The 25,106-nt window shown below is 34.5% G+C and overlaps 1 protein-coding gene across 2 annotated transcripts in view; it reads left to right on the top strand.

Annotated features, from left to right (window-relative positions):
* The window catches only part of LOC106871865 (gamma-1-syntrophin), a 250,909-nt gene that overhangs the window by 161,742 nt on the left and 64,061 nt on the right, over positions 1-25,106 (top strand). For both annotated transcript variants that reach the window (XM_089358802.1, XM_089358803.1), the window contains 2 exons: positions 10,824-10,982; positions 22,752-22,875. In XM_089358802.1, coding sequence (XP_089214928.1) covers positions 10,824-10,982; positions 22,752-22,875 — 283 coding nt within the window. The remainder of the gene's footprint in view (positions 1-10,823; positions 10,983-22,751; positions 22,876-25,106) is intronic.

Here is a 25,106-nt window from a genome sequence, read left to right as displayed (position 1 = left end):
CTCTCAGAGATTTATGCAGTAGTGATACGATGAAGTAGTTGTATGCTGTCAACTTAATGTGACGTTCCCCTGAAGGGAATAATACTACTGTTGGTTAGACCTATGAAGGACACAAGAAATGTGTCCAGGCCGACAGGAAGTGGTGCAGCTTCCTAGGTCTAACCAACAGTAGTATTATTCCCTTCAGGGGACTGTCACATTAAGTTGACAGCATACAACTACTTCATGTCATGTGTCTCCAAGCAATCTTTCAGGTTCAGTGCATACTGTTAGACCTGTTTGAAAACCATGACACTGGTCTGTGATAAAACACAAGAAAAAAAAACTGGAAGAAAAATGCAAAGAAGGTTGATGCAAAAAGTGAAACAAGAAGAAAGAAAAATAAAGGAAAAAAATCAAGATCTTTATCTCCCTTGTCTGTAGAAATCATAGTTAATCTAGCCCAGAGGAGGTCAAAATCCGTGAGATAGCTACTCAATTCAGAGGTCTGATGGTATGCACTGAGCCTGAAAGATTGCTTGGAGATACATGGCATGTTATATAAATTTGCCAAATTATTGTATTTCTACAGCATGAAACTATTAGTAACACATTTTTAAAATTGTGTCTATTAAATGATGTTTATCTTTCACTGGATAGAGTACTTACTTGTTGATCCTCTGTGTGTGTTTGTGTTTGTGTGTGTGTATGAGAGATATGTTAATACTTAATTGTGTAGCTAGCATCAGGAAATACATTTAAATATAAAATTCCAAATGAGGTTTTATCCCAGGATTTGCTGGTACTTAGTTTATTGACCATGGAATGATGAAAGGTAAAGTTAAGTGTGGTAGAATGTGAACTCGAAACATGAAAATCCAGAACAAACAGGGAAAGGCATTTTGTCAGATGCTGTACTGATTCTTCCACTCCACTGGGATTCCCGTACAACGCACGTAATCTCTCACTTATGTACACATGCCTAATACTGCACATATGCCTACATAACACTTTAGTTTGGGAAGATGATGAAATGTTATTTAACCCTTTAGCATTCAGATTATTCTGTCCAATGTAAAGCTTATTTATTCACATTGTTTTGAATTAATCATGGCTTATCTCGTAGCTTTGAGATTTTGATGATTTGATTGTTTACTTTTAGAATTACATTGTTTGGTAAGCATAAGAGGCCAGATTTGGCCAGTTTGAACATAAAATATGAAAAATATTTATGCCAGATATGATCGGTTTAAATACTAAAACGTTAAAAAGAAACTACAGAATGAGGAGAGCTTGTTTCTTTTCTTTCATTTACTGCTTTCAATAATTGCATTGTTTCTAAGCTCAGGTACTGCTTTCAAGGTACTACTTTCTGAAGCGTGTTGTTGATTGTACAAACCTCAGTGCTAGTACTTTTTAGATATGTTAGAAGTATGAAAAGTAAAGTTCACTTCTAACTATTCCTTTGTAAAATAAAATAAGAATTTGTAATCGGACAAGCAGACTGAGGTATATGGTGTTATGTGCCTTGTCTACAAATGCAGCACATTGCTTATAACAAGGTTAGAAGTCATGCTCTTGTAGCCAGGAATTTGATTCAGAAATACCATATTTTCCAGCATAGAAGTTGATGTTGTATATAAGGTAAATAAGTACTGTAAATATTCAAACATTGTCTATTTTTCCAAATCCTGTTGCATTTCACATGGTATTTTTGGACCTCCTTCATGTATAAGTTGGCCTACCTTATTTCTTGTAAATTTTGGTCTGAAAAATTCAACTTGTATGACAGAAAATGCAATAGTAATGTTTTGTTCCTAGCTGAACCTTAAACTTTATCATGCTTATAGGACTAATGTCAGCTTATTAAAAAAAAACAAACCCTTTGATGTATCATAAATAATCTCTGATAAATAACTACTACCGGGATTTTATATTCAAAGATGTAATCTTCCACTTATGCATACATGCCTGTATACTCAAATCAAAACACATGAATGCATGCACGAACACATTATATGATCACTTGCCAACATAAATATACATCACACAACATGATCAAACACACATAGATACTTTCATGTGCATGTGTGTAAGCATGCATGCACACACACACACACACACACACACACCAGATCATCCAATAAATTTTATTTCTATATGCAGATTTAAAATGACAAAAATGTCACCCTTTTTATAATACTTTTTCTGATTTATACTATGAAGAACAGCCTGGAATATTCAGGAACTGCTCAATGTCACATTTTAAGACAAACATTTACAGGCAAAGGTGAAAGCTGTTGCTTTACAACCTTGTAGTTTTGGGTTCAGTTCCATTTCACAGCACTTTGGATTATTGTCTTCCACTTCTACTGGAGCTTCAAGCCATCTAATGCCTTGTGAATGAATTTGGTAGATGAAAGCTGCATGGAAACTCATTGTATGTGTGTGTGTGTGTTTTTTCTATTGCTGCATGACACCTCATGTAGTTTGCATTCTTGTAACAGTTCAGCAAAACTGAAACTGATAGAGTGAGCACCAGACTTAAAATAAGTACTGGAATAGGTTTGATTGATTAAAGACCTTTCAAGGTGGTGCTGTTAGAATGGTTGCTGTGATATGACTGAAATACGTAAGATATAAACTGATAGCTCGTTTTTATTTATTTATTTTTTTTTATTTACCTAGTTTAACTACAGAAGGCCAGTGGAGACAAAAAAAAACTAGTAGTTTGCAATTAAACCCCTGTTTGTTCTCAGTTCAACTTTCACTCTTATTTCTTTGCTTTTAGTCTTTCCAAGGTTAATAAAATAAGTCCCAGTCAGAGTATTTTGACTGGTAAAATAAAAATAAAATGAAAAATAAAAAAAACAACTCAAACACTAGTAAAAGAATGAAAGAATAAAGCATGTTCTTCTCTCATGGAAATAGTTATGTAAGGATTCAATCACCATCCACTAGGCCATAGCCATCAGAGCCAAGAATTAGCTAATAGTCTGCAAGGTATTTTCAACCCACTCTGTTCACATACCTTCATGCAATGACTCAACACCAGCAGCTTATGTTAAATGTAGTAAAACACATTCAGTCTTCATGTGCATAGAGAGGCAAGCCCTAACATGCTAATTAATCCATAGCTAGGATCTTGACTCACAGCTGAGATCTACTACTCTGGGTCAAAGAAGACCTGAGAACAGCAGTGGCTAAGAGGTGGTTTCACACTCCTCTAAACCCTGCAGCTCTCAAACCAGGGCCTCAATATTGGATGCAGTTTACTTTTATACTCAAGACAGTCATAACCCAACAGCAATATCTATCTATAAGGCATATAGGAACAGACTGAACAGTGGAATACATGTCCAATCCATTCTACTGCACTACAAATTATTAACCACAGCATGCTGGAACATACAGTATGGTACTCAGCTAAGCACAAGTATGGTATACTTGGATTTATAGATTTGTGAGTAACACCTAGTTGTTTTGGGTGACTTTTTGGTGTTACACCGGTGTATTTGAGTGAGTGTCTGAATCATGGTTATTACAGTCATGTTTTAGCTGTTGTCCCTTCTGGCTTTTTTCAGGTGCTTTTTGCATTCATTGGTATTCTTAATTTGGAATTGAACCCTTTTATCTCTTTATTTTTTAACTTGTTTCAATCATTAGACTGTAGTAACCATGCTGGGGCACCACCTTGAAGGGTCTTTAGTTGAATGGATAACCTCAGTACTTATGTTATTTTTAATCCAGTCACTTATTCTATCATTCTCTTTTGCCAAACTACTGAGTTACAGGGACGTAAACACACTGACACTAGTTGTCAAGCAGTTGTGGGGACAGACACACACACACACACACACACACACACATATATCTATGATGGGCTTCTTTCAGTTTCCATCTATCAAATCCACTCACAAGGCTTTGGTCAGCCCAAAGCTATAGTGGAAGACACTTGCCCAAATTGCCATGCCTTGGCACTGAACCTGCAACCATGTGGTTCAGAGGCAAACTTTTTACCACACAACCATACCTGCACTCTTTGTTAAATCCACAAAGGCAGATTGTTCTCATTTCACTGTCATTACCAGGAATATTCTCATTGGTTATTTTACTACTTGTGATGCTGTTAGTTCATTACACTTCAACCAGGATAGATAGATGGACAGATAGACATATATATATATATAGCTGAACTTACCCAGGAATTAAATTCCTGTCGACTGGTTAATCTGTTACAGTTTAACATTTGATGCTTATATTCACTCTTGCATTGTCTCTTATGACAAGTAGATAATTGAAGTTTGAAGTTTTAAACCTAACTTTATTTAAGAAATTTGGACAGCTCTCTTAGAATTACACAGCCCCACCACAAAGGACATTTCATGTACACTTTCTAAAGGATGGTAAAAAAAATAAGTGGAGCTGTGTTGGTCTATGATGAGAATATGTGCAGTTCCTCTGATACTCACTTTCATTACTCTTGTAAGTACAGATATGACCACATTAAGAAGTTTACTTCATAGCCACTTTCACTTAGATTCACTCCCTCTTAGGTCAGTGCCTTCTATTAAAGCATGGAGGTCATTTTTTTTCTTTTGTGTGTGTATGTGTTTGTGTGTGTTGTCATTTCTACTTCTCACGCAAGATCATCTAAGTAAAACAGGTGTTGTCATGTTTACATTCCTATTGAACATATCCTGTAGCTCTACACTCTCAAAGTATTGGAATAAAAAAAATCTCTTCTTTGTAAAACAGGTAAGGGCTGACAACAAGAACATTCAACTATATAAAAAAAAAACCTGCCTCAAGTAAGCACCCATCCAACTTAAGCTGGAATAAAAAAACAAAAGACATGTACAGATGAACAAATAAACAAACAATACATGACCGAGTTGTAGGAAATATAACATTGGATAATGGTGATTAATTGAGTCTTTGGGCCATTCCATTAGCAGTCATAGAACCTCTTTAAATGTACTTGATAACAGATCATTATGGACGTTAACAGAGCATTCAGCTGTTGGATGCTTTGTTGTTAAGTCCTGTCAGACTGTTAATGACCAGAGACCATTTGTATCATCTTTGGTAGGTTTCTGCATACAGAAGGTCTGAAATGCCTTGTGTCATTGTTGTAGTCCCAAAGCAATACATACCATATGTATTCCTTTGTTACTGTGATGTTAATGAAGCTTTCAGTTTGATCAATAACGACAATAGTCATCATCATTATCATAAAATCTTATTAACAAGTAGCAAGATATGACAACACGCCCTCCTCTGCATATAGCCTTTAAATAATGAACACTTAACAGAATTATGTAAACCAACTTTACTTAAGAGATGCTTTTATATACATCGTACATGCACACACACACACACGCACGCACACATATATGTATGTATGTATGTATCTATGTATGTATGTATGTATGTATGGTAAGCTGGGGTTTACTTTTACCTCAACTCCAAATAAAAACTATATAAATTCTACTTTATGTATATTGAGTACAGTATATGTTTTGAGTATGCTTTCCTTTTCATTTACATGCACATAAACGTACACACACTCACACATTAATGCACACAAATATCTACATACATGCATCTATGCTCACACACACACACACATCTCTACACAACCCCATCTATACACAGACCTACACAGACAAATGCTTGTTTAATAAGTTTATGTATTTGATGCATTAAACATTCGCTTACTGAAGGACTCAAAATAATATTTAATATTAATAGTGACTGTTAACATTGAAGTTACTCTATTAATAATGAGAAGCCATTATGTGCTTCAAATATTATAAATTATTATTGGCACATATCTAAAAGTTATAGATGGGTCAAGTTGGCTGAATCAGGGCAAGTAGATGTCTTGTATTTATTTGATTGATTTCAACTCAGAAAATAAACATGCTGTTGTTATTGTTTAACCCTAAGTCAGCCTTGATGTTAAAACCATTCCAGTCATGACCATCTTGTCTTTGATTCAGACTACATAATCCAAAGATGTCCTTTTTTTTCTTTTAGACAATAGGATATGATTTGAGGGATGTTTGGTTAGTTTTTCTTGCCAGTCAGGTAATCATATAGAGGCTGTCTCATTGGCTCAATAAACTGATATAACTAAATGCTGCAAGGTATCTAAATCAGTACTTCACTCTTTCTACTTTCAGTATTCATTTCTTTATAAATAACTTCCTTTTAAGAGACACACTTCTTCAAGACTGCAATTTTTCTTAATCATTGCAGTTTTAGTATTGGAAACAATCAGATTAAGCACAGTACAGCATCATGCGTTTGTGGCTATCTAGCAAAACAATTCATAGATAATCTATTTTTAACAGACACACTTGCACCAGATTTTGACAGCATTTACTAGGCTATATAATATATATATATATATATATATATATATATATATATATATATATCACCCATCTATCTAGAAGCTGTTGTTGCTTTAGTTTGTGGTGATAAAGTGATTAATAATTGCTGAAGTGTTTTACAAAAGTATAACTTATCCGATGTCATTAAGATGTTCTTAAATCAAGTGAAGTATAATTCTGAACAAGAAAATCACCTTAAGTGTGTAATACATGTTTCACTTTGCTCAGTTGTCATAATTTTGCATGCCTCTTGCTAATTAAACCAATAACTTTTCTGTTCAGCTTACTATTTATATCTAATATCCCATTCTTAATATGGTTCTGATAGGATCTAACAATGGAAAGTAACTCTGATGCATTTTAATCAATTTTCTGATGTGTTGATACTATAAATTGTGCATACGTTAGGCAACAAATGCAGAATAGAGGTTAACCTTTGATAAGCTAAGACTACTATATGATTTCAATTCACAAGTGAAGCTATTTAACTTGTGTTCAAAATGTTCTTGAGAAAGGCATCAGCTGCATGCAATCTTATTTATCATTTGTCTATATATCTGCGACAATATTTCTCTGCATGAAGTCAATATTTTACTAGTGTCCCTTAATGCCATCATTTGATGTAAATATCACAAAATATCATTTCTCATTCCTTTCACAATTTGGTCCATGTAATCAATAAATTAAGTGTCCTTTTAGCTCCAAACTTCAATGCATAAACACTCATACCAGATTTTCTTCCCTTATTATCTTACAATGTCTTTAGGGTTATTATTCTGAGACAGAGCACCATAATTGTTATCGTTATTGCTGTGACTTTCCTGGCAGCATTGCAAAACCAATTATATTACTTTTATTTGATGAAAGAGCAGAAAATTTCTATTGCATTGCCAAATTCATCTCTAGTTGTTATATTTTCACATTGATTAGTCCACACAGTATTATCATATGATATGCTATATCTATTTTTGGTATTATGGATTTTCAATGGCTCTTAATTGTTCTGCAGTTTGGATTAAATGGAAACAAATAGATTCAATCTCAGCTTGTAATAATAGACTGAAACTGTTTTATACTTAAAGTACACTACTAGAAAATGCCAAACGCCATAATATAAGGATCCTGATGAATAGAATATGTGGCCTGAATTTTAATCCTGGCTGTAGCTCACCTCATTTTTCTTACAATGATACTTCTATGAATGGTATGAATGCTTCATAATCTCATTTTTCTTTCACCTTTTAATCCAAGTCCATGACATTAGGGTACAGGAAATGGTCATGTGATTAAAAAGATTGGTTCACAATCATGCAGTTTCAGATTTGATCTTGCTACATAACACTTGGGGCAAAAATTTCCTACTAAAGCCCTCTTTGGAAGCTTGCTACCCAAATTGTAGTTATTCTGGGGGCAGTATATTTAATCCATAGCTGAGTTTTAGTCCCATATGGCTAATGGGTGTCATTGAAGGAATCCACTTTATTGCAAGCATCAGACATCGTCTTTTATTTCTTCCTCCTTTTCTGCCACCAGTCTTTGATGTCCTGCAAAACAGTCATAGAAGTAGGTCTTCCTGTTTTTGACTAGGCTTTAAAACTGTATAAATCATACTGCTAGAAAACATGTGAAGCTCTAACTAGTGGTTTCTTAATACAGACTCATTTCATGCTTTCTTCCAAATTAGATAGAGCTAATATCCCCAGGGCTTAAATTTTAACTTTAAATCAACTCATTAACCATTTTATTTCATACTTATATCTACTTTAACAAATTGAGATTTTATCTATTATGATATAATTTTAGTAGAATTGAAATGATCTCTTACTCTCCATAATAAACCTCTCCACACAAATCTGTTCACAAAGTCAAGAGGACCCTATTAAGAACGTGACCACCTCTTCAGTAGTGGTACATGATAAAATGCATCTCATACATTTTGTAAAGTATTTAGTGTTGGGAAGTGCACCCAGCTGTAGAAACCATGTCAAAAACAGAATACATGAGCAAGATATGGCCCCAAGCTCATCTAGGAGGGCAGTAACTATGACTAAGAATTTACACATGCCAGCATGTAATGGGTATACACTGATGATGACAACAAAGAAAGATGACCAAGACAACATGCTGTTGATATTTATTCAGTTTAGATATAAATCAGAAGCATTCAGTTTAAATTATTGATATTCAGAAATTTAAGGAGGATTTTGATTCAGGTATATCTTCTGCTGATAGCATATATACTGATTTACCATTTAGCAGAATCATAAGTATTTCTATCATTTTGATTAGATGGCATGTGAATGATGGTAAGTTAGAATCTCAGTCTTAATACAGTCTGAGAGCCTCCAACAAGTGTGAACAGGACATCCAAGATAAATTTAATGAAGCAAAACATGACTGCTTTCAGGCCTTGGGAGGGACTGTCATCTTAGTAGTCAAAGGGGCTGTGAGATTTCTTTAGAGTGAGAGCCTGACAGATTGTCACTGGCCTCTTTTGGGCTCTTCAGGCCCTGTACCACTGTACCAGCTGAACACACTTCTTAAAGGCCTTCATCTTCTTTCTTTTTTCTCTGGCTATTTGAAAAAAAAATCTATATAGAAGTATGATTAGATAATATATACCTTTAGGTAATTCTGTTTTATTTCTCCAGTTCTGTAAATTCAGCCATCTTTAATATATATCATCCCAGTTGTCATATCTTCACAACCTTCTATTGTTTGAATTGAGAAATTGGCTTCATTACTTTTATTTTGCTTTCATTTCAATGCTAGGAATTTTCTAACTTAAAGATTTGTGATTTGTTGTGTAACACTTTATATTCTTAAACATGATGACGACAACAACAACAACAAGGGCAAATAATCTCAGTTTACATTACATTTGTGGTTTAGTTTTACTGCAGTGACAGTAAAGATCCAATTTTCCTGCTTCTATGCAGAGATTAATGCCAGTAATGGCAACATTTCTAAAAGCTTCTATTCTAGTTATGTGAATAAACAATAAAAGGGAATAAAATTAGCACAGCTACAAATGCAATGTCATGTGTTATGATTCTGTTTGGTATATCAAATAGATGTTTTTCCTAAGAGAGTTCCCAGTAATGTCTAACTATAGACAAAATTAAACCCAAGCACACAATATACTGTCTGCTCTAGGAATCACCCCCCTGACCTTGCGATCATGTATCCAAATATATATAAATATATATATATATATATATATATATATATATATATATATATAAACAAAATCAAACACACAAACAAGGTATGTGTGTTGTTAGTTCATGGGTTTGTATAACATGTTTTTATTCCTTGAGCTGCTTCTAATTCATATTTGTGTGTGTGAGTGTGTGTGCATGCACGCTAAAGGAACTTTTGAATCAGTCTGTATACTATTTGTATGTGGTGTCAGTATTAGTTCAGCCAGCTATTCAAATTATAAATAAATTAAAATACAGCTTATTAATTAGATGGCTGAAAACAGTTTCAGAGAACATTTCAACTTTCTTGATCTTTTCACTCAGAGAAGATATGGAAGTCGTTCCTTATTAATCATTTTTATATTACATGAGATAACAGCAGAGACGTCAAAACAACCAATATAAATTTGATAGAATCAAAATGTTTACATTTAAATCTGATTTATAAAGAAAAAATAAAGTATAAATATCTATGATTTGTTTTATTCATACAACTGTCATTATCAATGACAGTTTTATGAATAAAATTGCTATGTTTTATTCTTGGAAAATGAATTGTGATAAATTTTATTTACTTATTTGAAAACCTCCACAACTTCCCATAATTAAGAGAAAGAAACATCCAGTTAAAGTTACTATGAGAAGTATATTTTGATTTCAGTTTACCAACTCAGAACAGTAAGCTCCAAAGGCATTAGTAACTTTCCTTGGTGTTCAGAAAATGGTAAATAGTTACATGTGTGATAGATACTCTAGGAGTAATACTAAATTGGATAGTCATTGAAATACTGTCAAACTCAGATACAATAAATTAATTAATTTAAAGTCGTATCTATGTTCATTAAGTGATCTTCATCATTTCAAAATACATTAATTTTATAAATTTATCATTATTTAAATCTATAGGAATTCTATTCTTATAATACACATAATATATGCATACATTTATTTATAAAACATCAATAAATCTGATCTCAATCAGTAACTAATTATCAATAAAATTTAATGACGATGATGATGATGAAAATAATAATGCTGATTCATAGGATTCATTTGTCATAGAAACTTCCTGTTGATCAATAGCTCAAGAACTGGTTCTGTTTGAATGTCAAGACAATCTCTTTGTAACTATTTGGTTTCTAACATCCATTTTATAATGTGAAGTGAAAAACAAAGCAAAAACAAATAACATAAAATTTTCAACAAATTGAAAATTATTTCCTATTTTTCTGTGTTGTAGGTCAGACTTGTTACAATCATCAAAGAAGCTGATGAAGGACTCGGTTTAAGTGTAAAAGGTGGTGCTGAACACAAATTACCAGTTCTTATCTCCCGTATTGTGAAAGGCCTTGCTGCTGATCGATCTGGTCAACTATTCGTTGGAGATGCCATTTTAAAGGTAACTGCTTCTAAATATCTACATTGACACTCGTTTTCTTATTATCTTTCAGTCTTAAATATATCTACAATACTTCACAGAATATACATGTATATTCAAACAAAATCTGATAAAAGATTTGGAAAACTTAAAATATTAAAAAAAAATAAAAAAAACGAAGCAAATAGGCATAGGCATGGCTGTGTGCTAAGAAGTTTGATTCCAGACCACTTGGTTCCAAGTTCAGTCCCACTGCATTGCACCTCAGGTAAATGTCTTCTACTATAGGCCTGAGCTGACCAATGTCTTGTAATTGAAAGAAATCCATTGTGTGTGTGTATGTGTGTGCGTGTGTGCATGTTTGTGTTGTATTTGTCCCCTACCACTGCTTGACAACCATTGTTGGTTTGTTTAAGTCCACTGTGACTTAGCAGTTTGTCAAAAGAGACCTATAGAATGGATACCAGGTTTAAAAAGTAAGTACTGTGATCATTCTGATTGATTAAAGCTCTTCGAGCAGTGCTCCAGCATGATCACAGTAATGACTTAAACAAGTAAAAGGTAACATAAAAATGCTTACTAAAGGATCATTCTAGTGTAATTCAACAAGTGTCTGTCATGAAAGTTCTTGAATTTTCTTCATTTGTTAGTAACTATTGAAAGGAGTAATTCCTAAAACTTTCAGCTCTATTGCTGTTACTGGTCAGATACACACAGACCTAGGTTTCTGGATGTTATCCGTCCACAATGTGAGACAACTGAGGGCTAAAACAACAGTAACATCGTACTTTATAGGACTGCCACATTCTGTTGGCATATAAACATTACTATCCACTACTGTTACTGTATATCTCTCACTCAGAGATTTAAAAGTTGTTTTTCTCTTTCTCTCTCTCTCTCTCTCTCTCTCTCTCTCTCTCTATATATATATATATATATATATATATATATATATATATATATATATATATATATATATATATATATATATATATATATATACATACATACATGCATCTGTTTGTTGTTTACACACCCATCGTCGTCTTTTGTTTTTTTTGTAAATTCTCACTATATATATATATATATATATATATATATATATATATATATATATATATATATATCAAAAGCATCCACACAGTTTTTGTTTACTATGTTTGACATGAAAGGCATTGGGAAACTTGATACTATGGTAGAATGCACTTGTTCAAATTATTGTGTTGTGGAATCAAATCCGTGTATGTAACTGTAAAACAAATTTCTTAACCATATAGCCATGCTTGAATTATTTTTCTTTCTTTTTTTTTTCTTTTGAAAGGAAACCTATATGTTGCTTTGGATTTGTATAAATTCAATAATAAATTTTGTCACTACAATTCTTTGATAAAATTTACTTTGATAAATTTCTTTAAAGTTAATAGACAACTTAGTAACCATAAGAGTGATATCAAAAAAAATAATAACAGCTAATATCAAACTTTTGAGTTTTCTTTTATAGTTTGAGTATCTTCTAAAGAAAGCCAGTTTTAACAGACCACTATTTTTTAAATTTATCTCAGAAAGCTGTTTGCAAAAGTTTCCTAACCGTCATCCTCATGTAACATTCTAATCCACTTCTAGAAAGCTTACTTAAACCTTAAAGCTGTGAAAAAAGATAAACCACCATATCAAAATTTTTGACTTATCTTACCTTGATCAAAACCAAGTTACTAGAGCTAAACAAAACAGATTTTTTTAAAGCTGTCATCTGCAGAAAACCATTGCTAAACATTTAAGTGAACAGTTTTATTGCTAAAAATGTAAACTACACAAGATTGCTGAATATATCAATCTAAGAATACAAAATTCCCCTGAGAAATGCTAAAAAGAGACAACTAAAAAGAAAAGAAAAAATTAGTGAAGTAAATGTAATTATTAGTTATGTAATTTTCAGTCTAAAATTACTCTTGTTACCATTCTCAGTTACTTCATTACAAAACAAGTTGCTCAAATGTAATTTTGGTGTCTAACTTAGGTACAAAACCATTAATGTTGAGTAAAGGTATCGTCAAACAAAACATCCTCAGTACTTAATACTGTCTTTACCCTTTCATTAGCATGTCTAATGAAATACACTTCCCATCTATTTCAGTTTTCTTTTTAATAAACCTGGATTTGTGAGGCTTTAGAAATATAATTAACTCCACCATTAGGGTCTTTCAAACAAAATTGAAGGGTCTTACTTAAAATTATACAAGATTTAACTTAAACTCTTTAATTACAAAACTGAATTTTATGATCATTTGAGTAATGATGTTAGATATTTTTTCCATACTTTTACTTGTTTCAGTCATTTGACTATGGCCATGCTGGAGCACTGCCTTGAAGAGTTTTAGTCGAACAAATCAACCCCAGGACATTTTTTCAGTCTAGTACTTATTCTATCAGACACTTTTGCCGAACCACTAAGTTACAGGGACATAAACTCACCAATACTGGTTGTCAAGTGGTGATGAGGGGAACAAGCACAGACACACATACACGATTATAAATACATATATATATATATATATGCAATAGGGCGTCTTTCAGTTTCCTATTTCTTTATTGTTCACAAGGGGCTAAACATAGAGGGGACAAACAAGGACAAAGGGATTAAGTCAATTACATTGACCCTAGTGCATCTGTACTTAATTTATTGACCAAGGAAGGATGAAAGGCAAAGTCGACCTCGGCAGAATTTGAACTCAGAACGTAACAGCAGACGAAATACCGCTAAGCATTTCACCTGGTGTGCTAATGTTTCTACCAGCTCACCACCTTTTAATTTCCATCTACCAAATCCACTCACAAGGCTTTGGTTGACCTGAGGCTATATAGAAGACACTTGTCCAAGGTGCCATGCAGTAGAACTGGACCTGACACCATGCCTGCAACTATATATATATATATATATATATATATATATATATATATACACACACACCAAAAAATAAATTGGTATCTTTTGCAAGTTATGTTGCCTCAATAACTTTGACATATCTCAACAAAAAGTTTCAAACATGATATTCTTCAACAAAATTGGTGTCTAAAACTGCTTTTTGTTCTGTTAAAGGAAATGAAATATTCAGTGGATATTTCTAATTTCCTCAGTAAGAGGTAGTCTCATATTTTTCAACACTAAGGCATTTAATTCATCAATCTTAGATGAGCTATCAGTAACAGTTAATCTGTGGTTGTGATTTTTTTCAGTCAGTATTTACTTTTATATATCAGTTATGCCTGACATTTGATTTGGTCTATATAAAGATTTCAGTAATTATCTACCATAGGGCCCATGACTAAATACATTGCAATGTTTAGTTACTTCAATGTGGTGAGCTTGCAGAATCATTAGTATGCTGGGCAAAATGCTTAGCAGCATTTTGTCTGTCTTTATGTTCTGAGCTCAAATTCAAGCAAGGTCAAGTTTGTCTTTCATTCTTTTTGGGTCAGTAAAATAGGTACCAGTTGAGCACTGGGGTTGATGTGATCAACTCAACCCCCCACCCCCAAAATCGCTACCCTTGTGCCCAAATTTGAAACCAATATTTAGTTGCTTCAAAGCAGTGGGCTGGCAGAACTGTAAGCATGCTCCACTCATAACCTATTGGTCAAACCAATGCTAAAATGTTGGATAAAATGCTTAGCAGCCTTTTGTCCATCTTTACATTCTGAGTTCAAATTCCACTGAGATTGACTTTACCTTTCATCCTTTTGGGGGGTTAATAAAATAAGTACCAGTTGAGCATTGGGGTTGATGTAATCAATTTACCCCCTCCCCCGAAATTTCTGGCCTTGTGATAAAATTTGTAATCAATATCTTATTACTTCTCTTTGTGGTGAATTCAGAACCTACAGGGGTTATTTATTTATTTTTAAATTTACACCTCTTGAGGTCAAAATAAAGTATCTGTAATATTTTGTGGGTTAATCCAATTGACCTTACCCCTACTTCCTTGATGTTATGTGAAATTAAGTAAGCAATATTTCTTCATCATATTGCTTATTATCTAAATATTAGGCTCTATCATCTCTTTTATTGCACCAATTGTTATTTAGATACAGTGAACTGGGCTACTCTGTAATGCATTGTTATTGTACTTACACTACTACTGCTACTGGTCAGCCAACTCCAGTTGGTGACTTGGAGGCTCCAGAACTCCATAGTGTTTTCACATAGCTAAAGTGAGTTGATGAATCACCAGTTCTATCAACTGACAGTAATCCTCTAACTGGATTGGTTGATCCTAGACTGACCCTTGGCTGAAGAGGCTCTTCCACACATACTGTGTCATGTAGTTTCACCAGTTGAAGATCATACATCAAATGAAGATCAACATACCCAACTTCACATTCACCATGCTGCTCCCTATGACCTCACCATGACCCTAGCTTGGGGATTTATTCTCATTGAGGTTAACTTTTCTGTATACACACTAGTGGATGGCTGTTGAATCTCACAAGTTCCACCCTTTGACAGGTTTTGTGTTTCATTCTGCAGTGTCCAAATCGCCCTCCTCGGTCCAGCAACTTCACCAAGCAAGCTTGGTGAGGTTGCTGGTTTAGTTACCAATGACCTGACATTGCGACAAGTTGTACTGAGTTATATGTTACTAGTAGCACTGGAGAGTGATCTGACATAACTTTGTGCAAACTTACTGAAAGTGTTGGCGTCTTAATATTTCATATCAGGTATGCCTCTCCTCTATAAAATGAGGCTGAAGAAACCTCCTCCAATAAGGTCTTAACAACATGATCTCATCAATACCGAATCACAGATATTAGACATCATAAAAAGAAATACACATAGAGGCACAGACACAGGGTTTAGAAGGTCTCTTCCCAATTACATTGTTCTGGATTCAGTCCTACTGTATATCATATTGGACATGAGTCTTTTATTTTAGCATTGGTTTGACCAATAGGTTGTGAGTTGAGCTTGTTAGCCAGAAATTGTGTGAAACTGCACATAGTTGTTACTTTGCCTTCTTACAAAGATCAGACTTGTCTCCTAAGCATAAAAATTCGATTTATCATGAAATTAATAATTTCACAAAATTATCTCCCACTTTTCATTAAGTTTTAGTTTTCTTTCTCTAACTAAAAGGTAAATTTCAATTTCATAAGCACAGGAGTGGCTGTATGGTAAGTAGCTTGCTTACCAACCACATGGTTCCGGGTTCAGTCCCACTGCGTGACACCTTGGGCAAGTGTCTTCTACTATAGCCTTGGGCCGACCAAAGCCTTGAGTGGATTTGGTAGACGGAAACTGAAAGAAGCCCATCGTATATACGTATATGTGTATATATATATATATATGCATGTGTTTGTGTGTCTGTGTTTGTCCCCACAACATCGCTTGACAAGCGATGCTGGTGTATTTACGTCCCCGTAACTTAGCAGTTTGGCAAAAGAGACCGATAGAATAAGTATTAGGCTTACAAAGAATACATCCTGGGGTCGATTTGCTTGACTAAAGGCGGTGCTCCAGCATGGCCGCAGTCAAATGACTGAAACAAGTAAAAGAGAGTAATAGAGAATTCTTTGCATATATCATTCATTGCATCACCAATTAAATAAAAAAAAATAACCGTCTCAAATAGTTGGTAGCTTTTTCTAAGCACAAATATCCTTTACACTAGATTTATGCTAAGAATTGCAGGACAGATACAGTTGCCTGTATAACTTGACTGTGACTTATTTCGTTGACCTTGAAAGGATTATCATTGACCTCAAAGGACTTGAGATCAGCTCTGCCTTCTGTCCTTGGTAATATTAATTACACATAGCTAACATTATAAAAATAGAAGTAAGAAGTAAGCTCATGTTTACAAGAGTCTGAGACCCTGCTTCATTCTTCCATTGTAATTAATTCACTTAACTTAGATTGTTAATGACATGAAGAAAGCTGTGATAACCACATTTCATTTAATTTCCTTTCTCTTAAAGTTCTCCAACTTCACAGAGATGACTGATACATTGTGATACTAGACTGAACATATTACACTATCTTGTTTAACCCTTTTGATACCAACCTGCCTGAGATCTCCCTTGGTTTTGTGGTACAAGCCTACTACTTAAAGTGATTTAAATTAAAATCAGAAAGTGATTTAAATTAGAATTTTCCATTAATATTTCATGTTATATTCCAAGCATCAGCCTAATAATGACAGAAGTTATTTTGCTATTTTCTTTATTTTCAAAATTAATTGAATCAAAGAGGTTGTATTTCAAGAGAAATATGGTAACAAAAGGATTAATGCCTCACTACTTTTCTGAATTCAAATTCCACTGTGGTTTGACTTTTCCTTTCATCCTTCAAAAGCTTATGTAATATACTGAATGTTACACTAGAAAACTAGCAATTAGACCTCATGAGGAAGAATTGATATTAAGTGGAGTGTGGGTTAAGGGTTAGTAAGTTGGATGAAACAGTATAATGCTTGAGAAATTGTATTCAATTATTTGTTGAAGATTTTTTCTTCCATGTTCTGAGTTCAAATCTCATAAGGGTTGAATTTTGCCTTTTATCCTTCTGGATTTAAAGTACAATAATCTCTCGACTACTGCGGGTGTTATGTACCAACCCCGCACGATAGTAGAAACAGTACTGTACTGTATTTTTTTTTTTTTTTTCATTTTTATAATTTGTATATATTTTTTTAATTATAAATGCAAAGCAACACCACAGAGGAATGAATGTTGCTTAAATAATAAACCGCGATTGGTGAACCGCAGTATGGCAAGGGATTACTGTATCAGCTGGAGCAATCTGAAGTACCTGTATACATTCTTATGCAATATAAGCTGTTGTGCCTAGTCAGTACATGGTGACAATTCAATTAGCATGGAAATGAATTATTCTATATAGATCATCAGTATCACCTCCACCACCACATTCTTTGTTTTCCTATAAAGCTAAGGGTTGGATAAGTTTGCACTACAATAAGCTGTCACTTGTCTTCATCTTGTATTGACTCATCTGGATGACTCAAAATGTTGACACATAATTTCATTACTTTCTTCCATGTCTCCAATAATCTATCTCTACATGAAATTTAACAACTGAAGCAGCCACCACAGTGATGGATCTCTGTCATTGCCATATCTGCTAGAAATAGCTGCTAAATTTCTCTCAAATTACAGCCTGCCATCTTAGAAGAAAGTGGAGGACACATTCATCATTGTCATCTCAGGATATGGTATACTGAGGAAAAAAAACTGACAAGTGGTCATGGTTGGAATGCTTTTTATCATAGGTCTGTTGTTTAGCCCAAAGTCATAGCCAACGTTGGGCTATATAACTACTCATGGTTATAATGAGGGTGGTGATAATAAGAAAATCTTTATTATAATGGAGCTTATGTAAATATATGTATATTAGATCAGGTTATGAAAGTTACAGAGAGGGTCATAGCCCAACTAATTAGGGAGCGAATCAATTTAGATGAGATGCAGTTTGGGTTCGTGCCAGGTAAAAGCACTACTGATGCCTTATTTCTAGTGAGACAGTTGCAGGAGAAATACCTAGCTAAGGATAAACCTCTGTACCTGGCTTTCGTTGACATGGAGAAAGCCTTTGACAGGGTCCCCCGATCCCTTATCTGGTGGTCAATGAGGAAACTTGGGATAGAAGAATGGTTAGTGAGAGCTGTGCGAGCCATGTACAGAGATGCTGCCAGTAAGGTGAGGGTTGGAAATGAGTACAGCAATGAATTCTGGGTAGAGGTAGGGGTCCACCAAGGTTCCGTCCTCAGCCCCCTCTTATTTATCATAGTCCTCCAGGCAATGACAGAGGAGTTCAAGACAGGTTGCCCCTGGGAGCTCCTCTATGCTGATGACCTTGCCCTAATTGCGGAGTCACTATCAGAACTAGAGGAGAAGTTTCAGGTGTGGAAGCAAGGTCTAGAATTGAAGGGCCTTAGAGTCAACCTAGCTAAAACCAAAATCCTAATAAGTAGGAAGGTAGATAAAACACAAACCCCTTCAGGTAGATGGCCCTGCTCAGTATGTAGAAAAGGAGTAGGTAGTAACTCTATAAGATGTACCCGGTGCAAGCTATGGACACATAAGAGGTGCAGCAACATCAAAGGCAGGTTAACTAGCAAGTTAGTTTTTGTTTGTGGCAGATGTTCAGGTGCAATAAAGACTGTAAACAAACAGGAAACAACTTCTATCTCATTCCAGGGTGAAAAACTAGAGGTAGTCGATAGCTTCCGCTATCTGGGCGACCAAGTTAGTAGTGGGGGTGGGTGCGCTGAAAGTGTAGCTGCTAGAATAAGAATAGCCTGGGCAAAGTTTAGAGAGCTCTTACCCCTGCTGGCGACAAAGGGACTCTCACTCAGAGTAAAAGGCAGACTGTATGACGCATGCGTACGAACAGCCATGCTACATGGCAGTGAAACATGGGCTGTAACTGCTGAGGACATACGTAAGCTCGCAAGGAATGAAGCCAGTATGCTCCGTTGGATGTGTAATGTCAATGTGAATACCCGTCAGAGTGTAAGTATCTTGAGAGAAAAGCTGAACATTAGAAGCATCAGTTGTGGCGTGCAAGAGAGACGATTGCGCTGGTATGGACATGTGGTGAGAATGGATGAGGATAGCTGCGTGAAAAAGTGCCACACCCTAACAGTTGAGGGAACCCGTGGAAGAGGTAGGCCCAGGAAGACCTGGGCTGAGGTGGTGAGGCAAGACCTTCGTACATTGGGCCTCACCGAGGCGATGACTACGGACCGAGACCTTTGGAAATGTGCTGTGCGTGAGAAGACCCGGCAAGCCAAGTAAGATCGTTGCCAGTGCCCCTGGACTGGTTCTTGTGCGGGTGGCACATGAGATGCACCATTTTGAGCGTGGCCGTTGCCAGTACCACCTGACTGGCTCCTGTAGGATTTTCGAGCGAGATCGTTGCCAGTGCCCCTGGATTGGCTTGTGCGGGTGGCACATAAAAGACACCATTTCGAGCGTGGCCGTTTTCGTGCGGGTGACACGTAAAAGCACCCACTACACTCTCTGAGTGGTTGGCGTTAGGAAGGGCATCCAGCTGTAGAAACTCTGCCAAATTAGACTGGAGCCTGTTGTTGCCATCCGGTTTCACCAGTCCTCAGTCAAATCGTCCAACCCATGCTAGCATGGAAAGCGGACGTTAAACGATGATGATGATGATGATGATGATGTCACCAAAATATTTTCTGCCTTTCTTCTGACCATCTCTCACACCCTTCCTAAATAACTCCTACCACACACCTCCACTTAAGTGTAATAGAGATGGAGAGAGAAAGAGAATTGCTTGCTGGCAGACAAAAATATCATCCGATCTTTCTGTTGTATGACTCCATAACTGTATTTTCCTTCCACATTTGATGATGCTTATGTGTATCAGTTGGACTTGTTCTTCAACAAGAGAGCGTCTACATGGTCACTTGCCCTGCCTGCTGAAAATAACAGAGCCAAATGTCTCCTTCAAATCGTAAACTAACTTAAACGAAGGATGTTGGATAGTTCTGGATAAATGGCTAGATGAGATGGTCAAGACTGGATCACCATTCATTATGATAGGTTTCTTCAATCAAGGCTGATCAGGAGTTACACAACAAACAGGTTTAATAACATGTTTAATTTCCCTCAGATCACGACCTACCACCTTAAATTAGGAGAGCTTACGCACACACGCACATGAATAATATATAAATATATATATATATATATACATATATATATATATATATATATATATATATATATATATATATATATATATATATATATTACATAAACTATGAGAATATAGTTCAGAGAGCACTTTTTCTCTTAGTAATAATAAAATCAATTAGAAGATTAGAAATAAATACAACAAAAGAAAAAGAAAAAAAACCACTGCTAAACTACACTATTAATATCTTTTCTTCATATATATGTTTTTTATATATTTCCTTATCCATTAAATCCTTCTTATAATGTTGTACTGCACACAATCTAGTATTTCTGATATTATCTCAATGTGTGACTAACAGCAAATAAATCAATACATAACTTATTATTTCATCTGTGGTTTGTTTCCGTTTTATTTATTTATTTTTTTTTTTTGGAAAACTGTTTTGTTTTTGATGTATCGATTATTGATGCAAATGTGTGGGTGTGTATGTATACACACACACACCCTGGTTATTATCTTGAGGATTTTATTGGGTTTTTTTTATTCAATTTACCCTTGGATATAATCTTTTTGTTATTGTTGTTAGCTCTTTACAAATTGAATAATTTATGGATTAATTTCAATATCAAATCCTTGCTGCTCAAATGCAAGATGGAGATTTCATCTTAATATTTGTTACTACTTTCACTTAGTGAAAGGTGACAAGCTGGCAGAATCATTAGTGCACTGCGTAAAATGCTTAGCAACATTTCTTCCAGTTATTTAGATTCTGAGTTTAACTTCCACCAAGGATAAAATAAGTACCAGTTGTACATTGAGACCATTGTATTTAACTAGCTTCCACCCTCAAATTTCAGGCCTTGTGCCTATAGTAGAAAGGATTATTATTATTATTATTGTTGTTGTTAGAATAATTAGAGTGTCACATAAAATACTTTTCATTATTTGTTCTGGCTCTTTATATTCTGAGTTCAAATCCCATGAAGGTTGACTGTGCTTTTCATCCTTTCAGGCTCAATGAAATAAGTACTGGGGTTGGCGTAATCAACTAGCACCCTCCTCACAAATTTCAGGCCTTGTGCCCATAGTAGAAAGGATTATTATTATTATCATTATTATTATTAGTAGTAGTAGTAGTATTAAGAAGGCAGCGAGCTGACAAAATTGTTAGCATGCCAGGCGATATGCTTAGCAGTATTTCACCTGTCACTACTTTCCGAGTTCAAATTCTGCCAAAGTCGACTTTGCGTTTCATCCTTTTGACATTGATAAATTAAGTATTGGGGTCGATGTAATTGACTTACTCCCTTCCCACAAATTTCAGGCCTTGTGTCCAGAGTAGAAAGGATTATTATTAAGGCAGTGAGCTGGCAGAATTGTTAGCAGGCTGCACAAAATGTTTAGTAGCATTTCATTGATTTGTATATTCTGTGTACAAATTCTGCCATGGCCGACATTGCCTTTCATCCTTTCGGGATCAATGAAATAAGTACCAATCAAGCACTGGGGTCAATGTAATTGACTAGCACCCTTCCCAAAATTCCAAGCCTTGTACATATAGTAGAAAGGATTATTATTATTATTATTATTAAGGTGGCAAGCTGGCAGAATCATTAGCACACTGGGCAAAATGTTAAGCGGTATTTTGCTCATTGCTATGTTGTAAGTTCAAATTCCACCAAGGTCAACTTTGCCTTTCATCCTTTCGGGGTCGATAAATTAAGTATCAGTGAAACACTAGGGTTAATGTAGTCCCCTCCTCTGAAATTTCATGGCTATTTATAATATGTATTCTTTGCTTCTTGCCTAGTCAAAAATAACATATATATATATATATATATATATAAATATAAATCAAAGTATACAACATTATAGTTTTATTTCAGCCAATGTTACCAATTGGTTTTACATTAGATTTTAAGTTACAGGTATACTTGCCAGCTATGAAAAGCATATGTATTCGATAATCAGCCCATTATCTAATATTCATTTATCTAATATCTGGTGTGAAATGAATTGGTAAGATTGAATGAAACGGGTCTATAATACTGTATACTTTGATTAATATACCCATTCTATTGACAAATATATGAGTGCTTATTTATTTTCAGGTTAATAGTGTTAGTGTTGAAATAGCAACTCATGATGAAGTGGTACAAGCCCTGAAGAACGCCGGGGAGAAGTTAACATTGACCGTGAAACATTTCAAGCAAGCATCATATTTTCTCAACAGGGGTATGTCTTTATGTCAAGTCACAGCTAATTAACCCTCAGTTAGATTTACTCTCTTAATTGACTTAAATTCATCGCCCTTTTGGAAGAATTCCATCATCATCATCATCATCATCATCATTTATTCATTTATTGCTTCTCCTATTCTTTTTCACCCTTTTTAAGTTTTTAACAATTCTATTGAAATATTCTACAAAAAATAATAATAATAAAATAAAGCAAATCTTTTCAAAATTTGACTGTAAAGGCATGAAAGAAAGCACTGATATTGCTACTGTTACCATTGTCAATTGCATAGCATATGAAGGAATTGCACCAGTTCTACTACAAATCAACTAGAATACTGATGCATCTCATACAAAACTTTCTTATGAGCCTCTGCTTATAAATTAAGTGCTTTATTGTCATTGCTGTTTGTTTGTTTGTTTTAAAGTTACTCTTGTTGAAGAAATGTTCTTTTATTTAAGAAAGAAATCAATATGAGAAGAACCGTTGCTATCACGCAGATTATCTCAATTTTGTATGCTTTCTAGTGGGATCTTTTCTGAGATTTATTATGTCTAGTGTATGCAGCTAGTTTGTGTAGCAACAGTTCTATATTCTCTATCATTTGCAGAATAAAATAAAATGATAAAAGGAATAAGATAAAATGATAAATAAAACAAATACTTCTTTTATTTTATTTTGTTCCGGTTTCAGTCATTTGACTGTGGTCATTTGAGACCCTCATCTTCAAAAATTTTATCCAATTATTTTGTTCCCTGATCTTGTGAAATATGAACTGCAAAGACAACATTAGTCCTAGGGGGAAACTAGCTCGAATGTAAATATGGCAGGGTATTTCTGTTTGAACGTACTGCATGTTCTATTCCTTCACTATACACATACACATTCATACCTATAGGTATAAAAACATGTATGTATATATAGGTATATGTGATTTTATGTATGATGTATATGTGTGTATGCATGTGTGTGTGTGTGTATCATTCAACCATGGTAGTCGTTGAATATATTAAGTTCACCATTTCATCAATCGCAGCAACTTCCAAGCTTCACCACTAATACAGTTCTCAACTAAATTGCAAACTGTTATCAGTTTTAAAGTGGACACCTCCTCAGCTACACTTTGGTATAAATAGTTTGAGATTTGGTTCAGTAGCAAAAATGTTACATCAAAATATCTGCGACCTCAAGAGGGATAGTAAGGCACCTATTCACCTTCAATTAACATAAGCTTTTTAATTTTAAAATAGAAGTATACTTTACTTAGGCTTAAATTATAGAAAAATATATGAGGAATTCAGAGTTGTTAGTTGCATTGACCAAAAATTAGAAGAAAAGTTATGGGGTGAAATGCCACGAAATTTCGTGTCAGTAAGTAAGAGAGTAAGGAAGTAACGCTTAGCAATAAGAATAAAGAATATATTGCTAAAATAAATTCTTACGTTGTAAGGTGGCAAGCTGCCGGAAATGTTAGTGCACTGGGTGAAATGCTTAGCGGTATTTCACCTCTGTTTACATCTTGAGTTCAAATTCCGCCAGGGTCGACTTTGCTTTTTATCTATTTCGGATCTATTCAATTTGACGTACAGATTACTTAATCAATTTTTAAAACTAAACTCTTTGAAATTTCCGATACTGGTACAATGTGTCACATACAACAGGGTTTACTATTAAATGGTTTTGACAAAATTTTGTATTTTAGAAGTTATTTCGTCACAAGTTACAGAGTGACAATGGACAAATTTGTGTTTGATAAGTGCCAATACACGAAACTCTCAGCTTTTGATTTACTCTCTAACTTCTGCCAATGATATATATGCATATTATACATATATGTGTAAAAAAATCTCATCACACAATCAAACCAATGACACACTAAAAATAGCAGCCAATGTATCCCCCTACCCAGTATTTTATAAGGTAAAATCCTAAATTATTGACACATTATTAATTATCTTATAACAGCGATGCCTGGAAAAATCATGGATTACATGGAAAAATGCGGGCATGAAAAGTAATATTCTTAAGATTATAAACCTGAAAAAGTACAGGACAAGTTATTACACATGTAAAAGTATAGGACAAACTATTATTTCAAGTAAAGAATAAGAAACATTTTACTTAAAATATTGCAGCTAAAATTAAAATTTGAATATTAAAAAACATTTTATTATGGATTACAAATAACATCATACTTATTTAAGTAGAATTTGAATAATTTACTACCT

This window comes from Octopus bimaculoides, chromosome 10 (assembly GCF_046866305.1).
Source record: "Octopus bimaculoides isolate indiv1 chromosome 10, ASM4686630v1, whole genome shotgun sequence".
NCBI lineage: Eukaryota > Metazoa > Mollusca > Cephalopoda > Octopoda > Octopodidae > Octopus > Octopus bimaculoides.
Note: the sequence above shows the minus strand (reverse complement) of the source record. Positions and strands in the feature narration are given on the sequence as shown.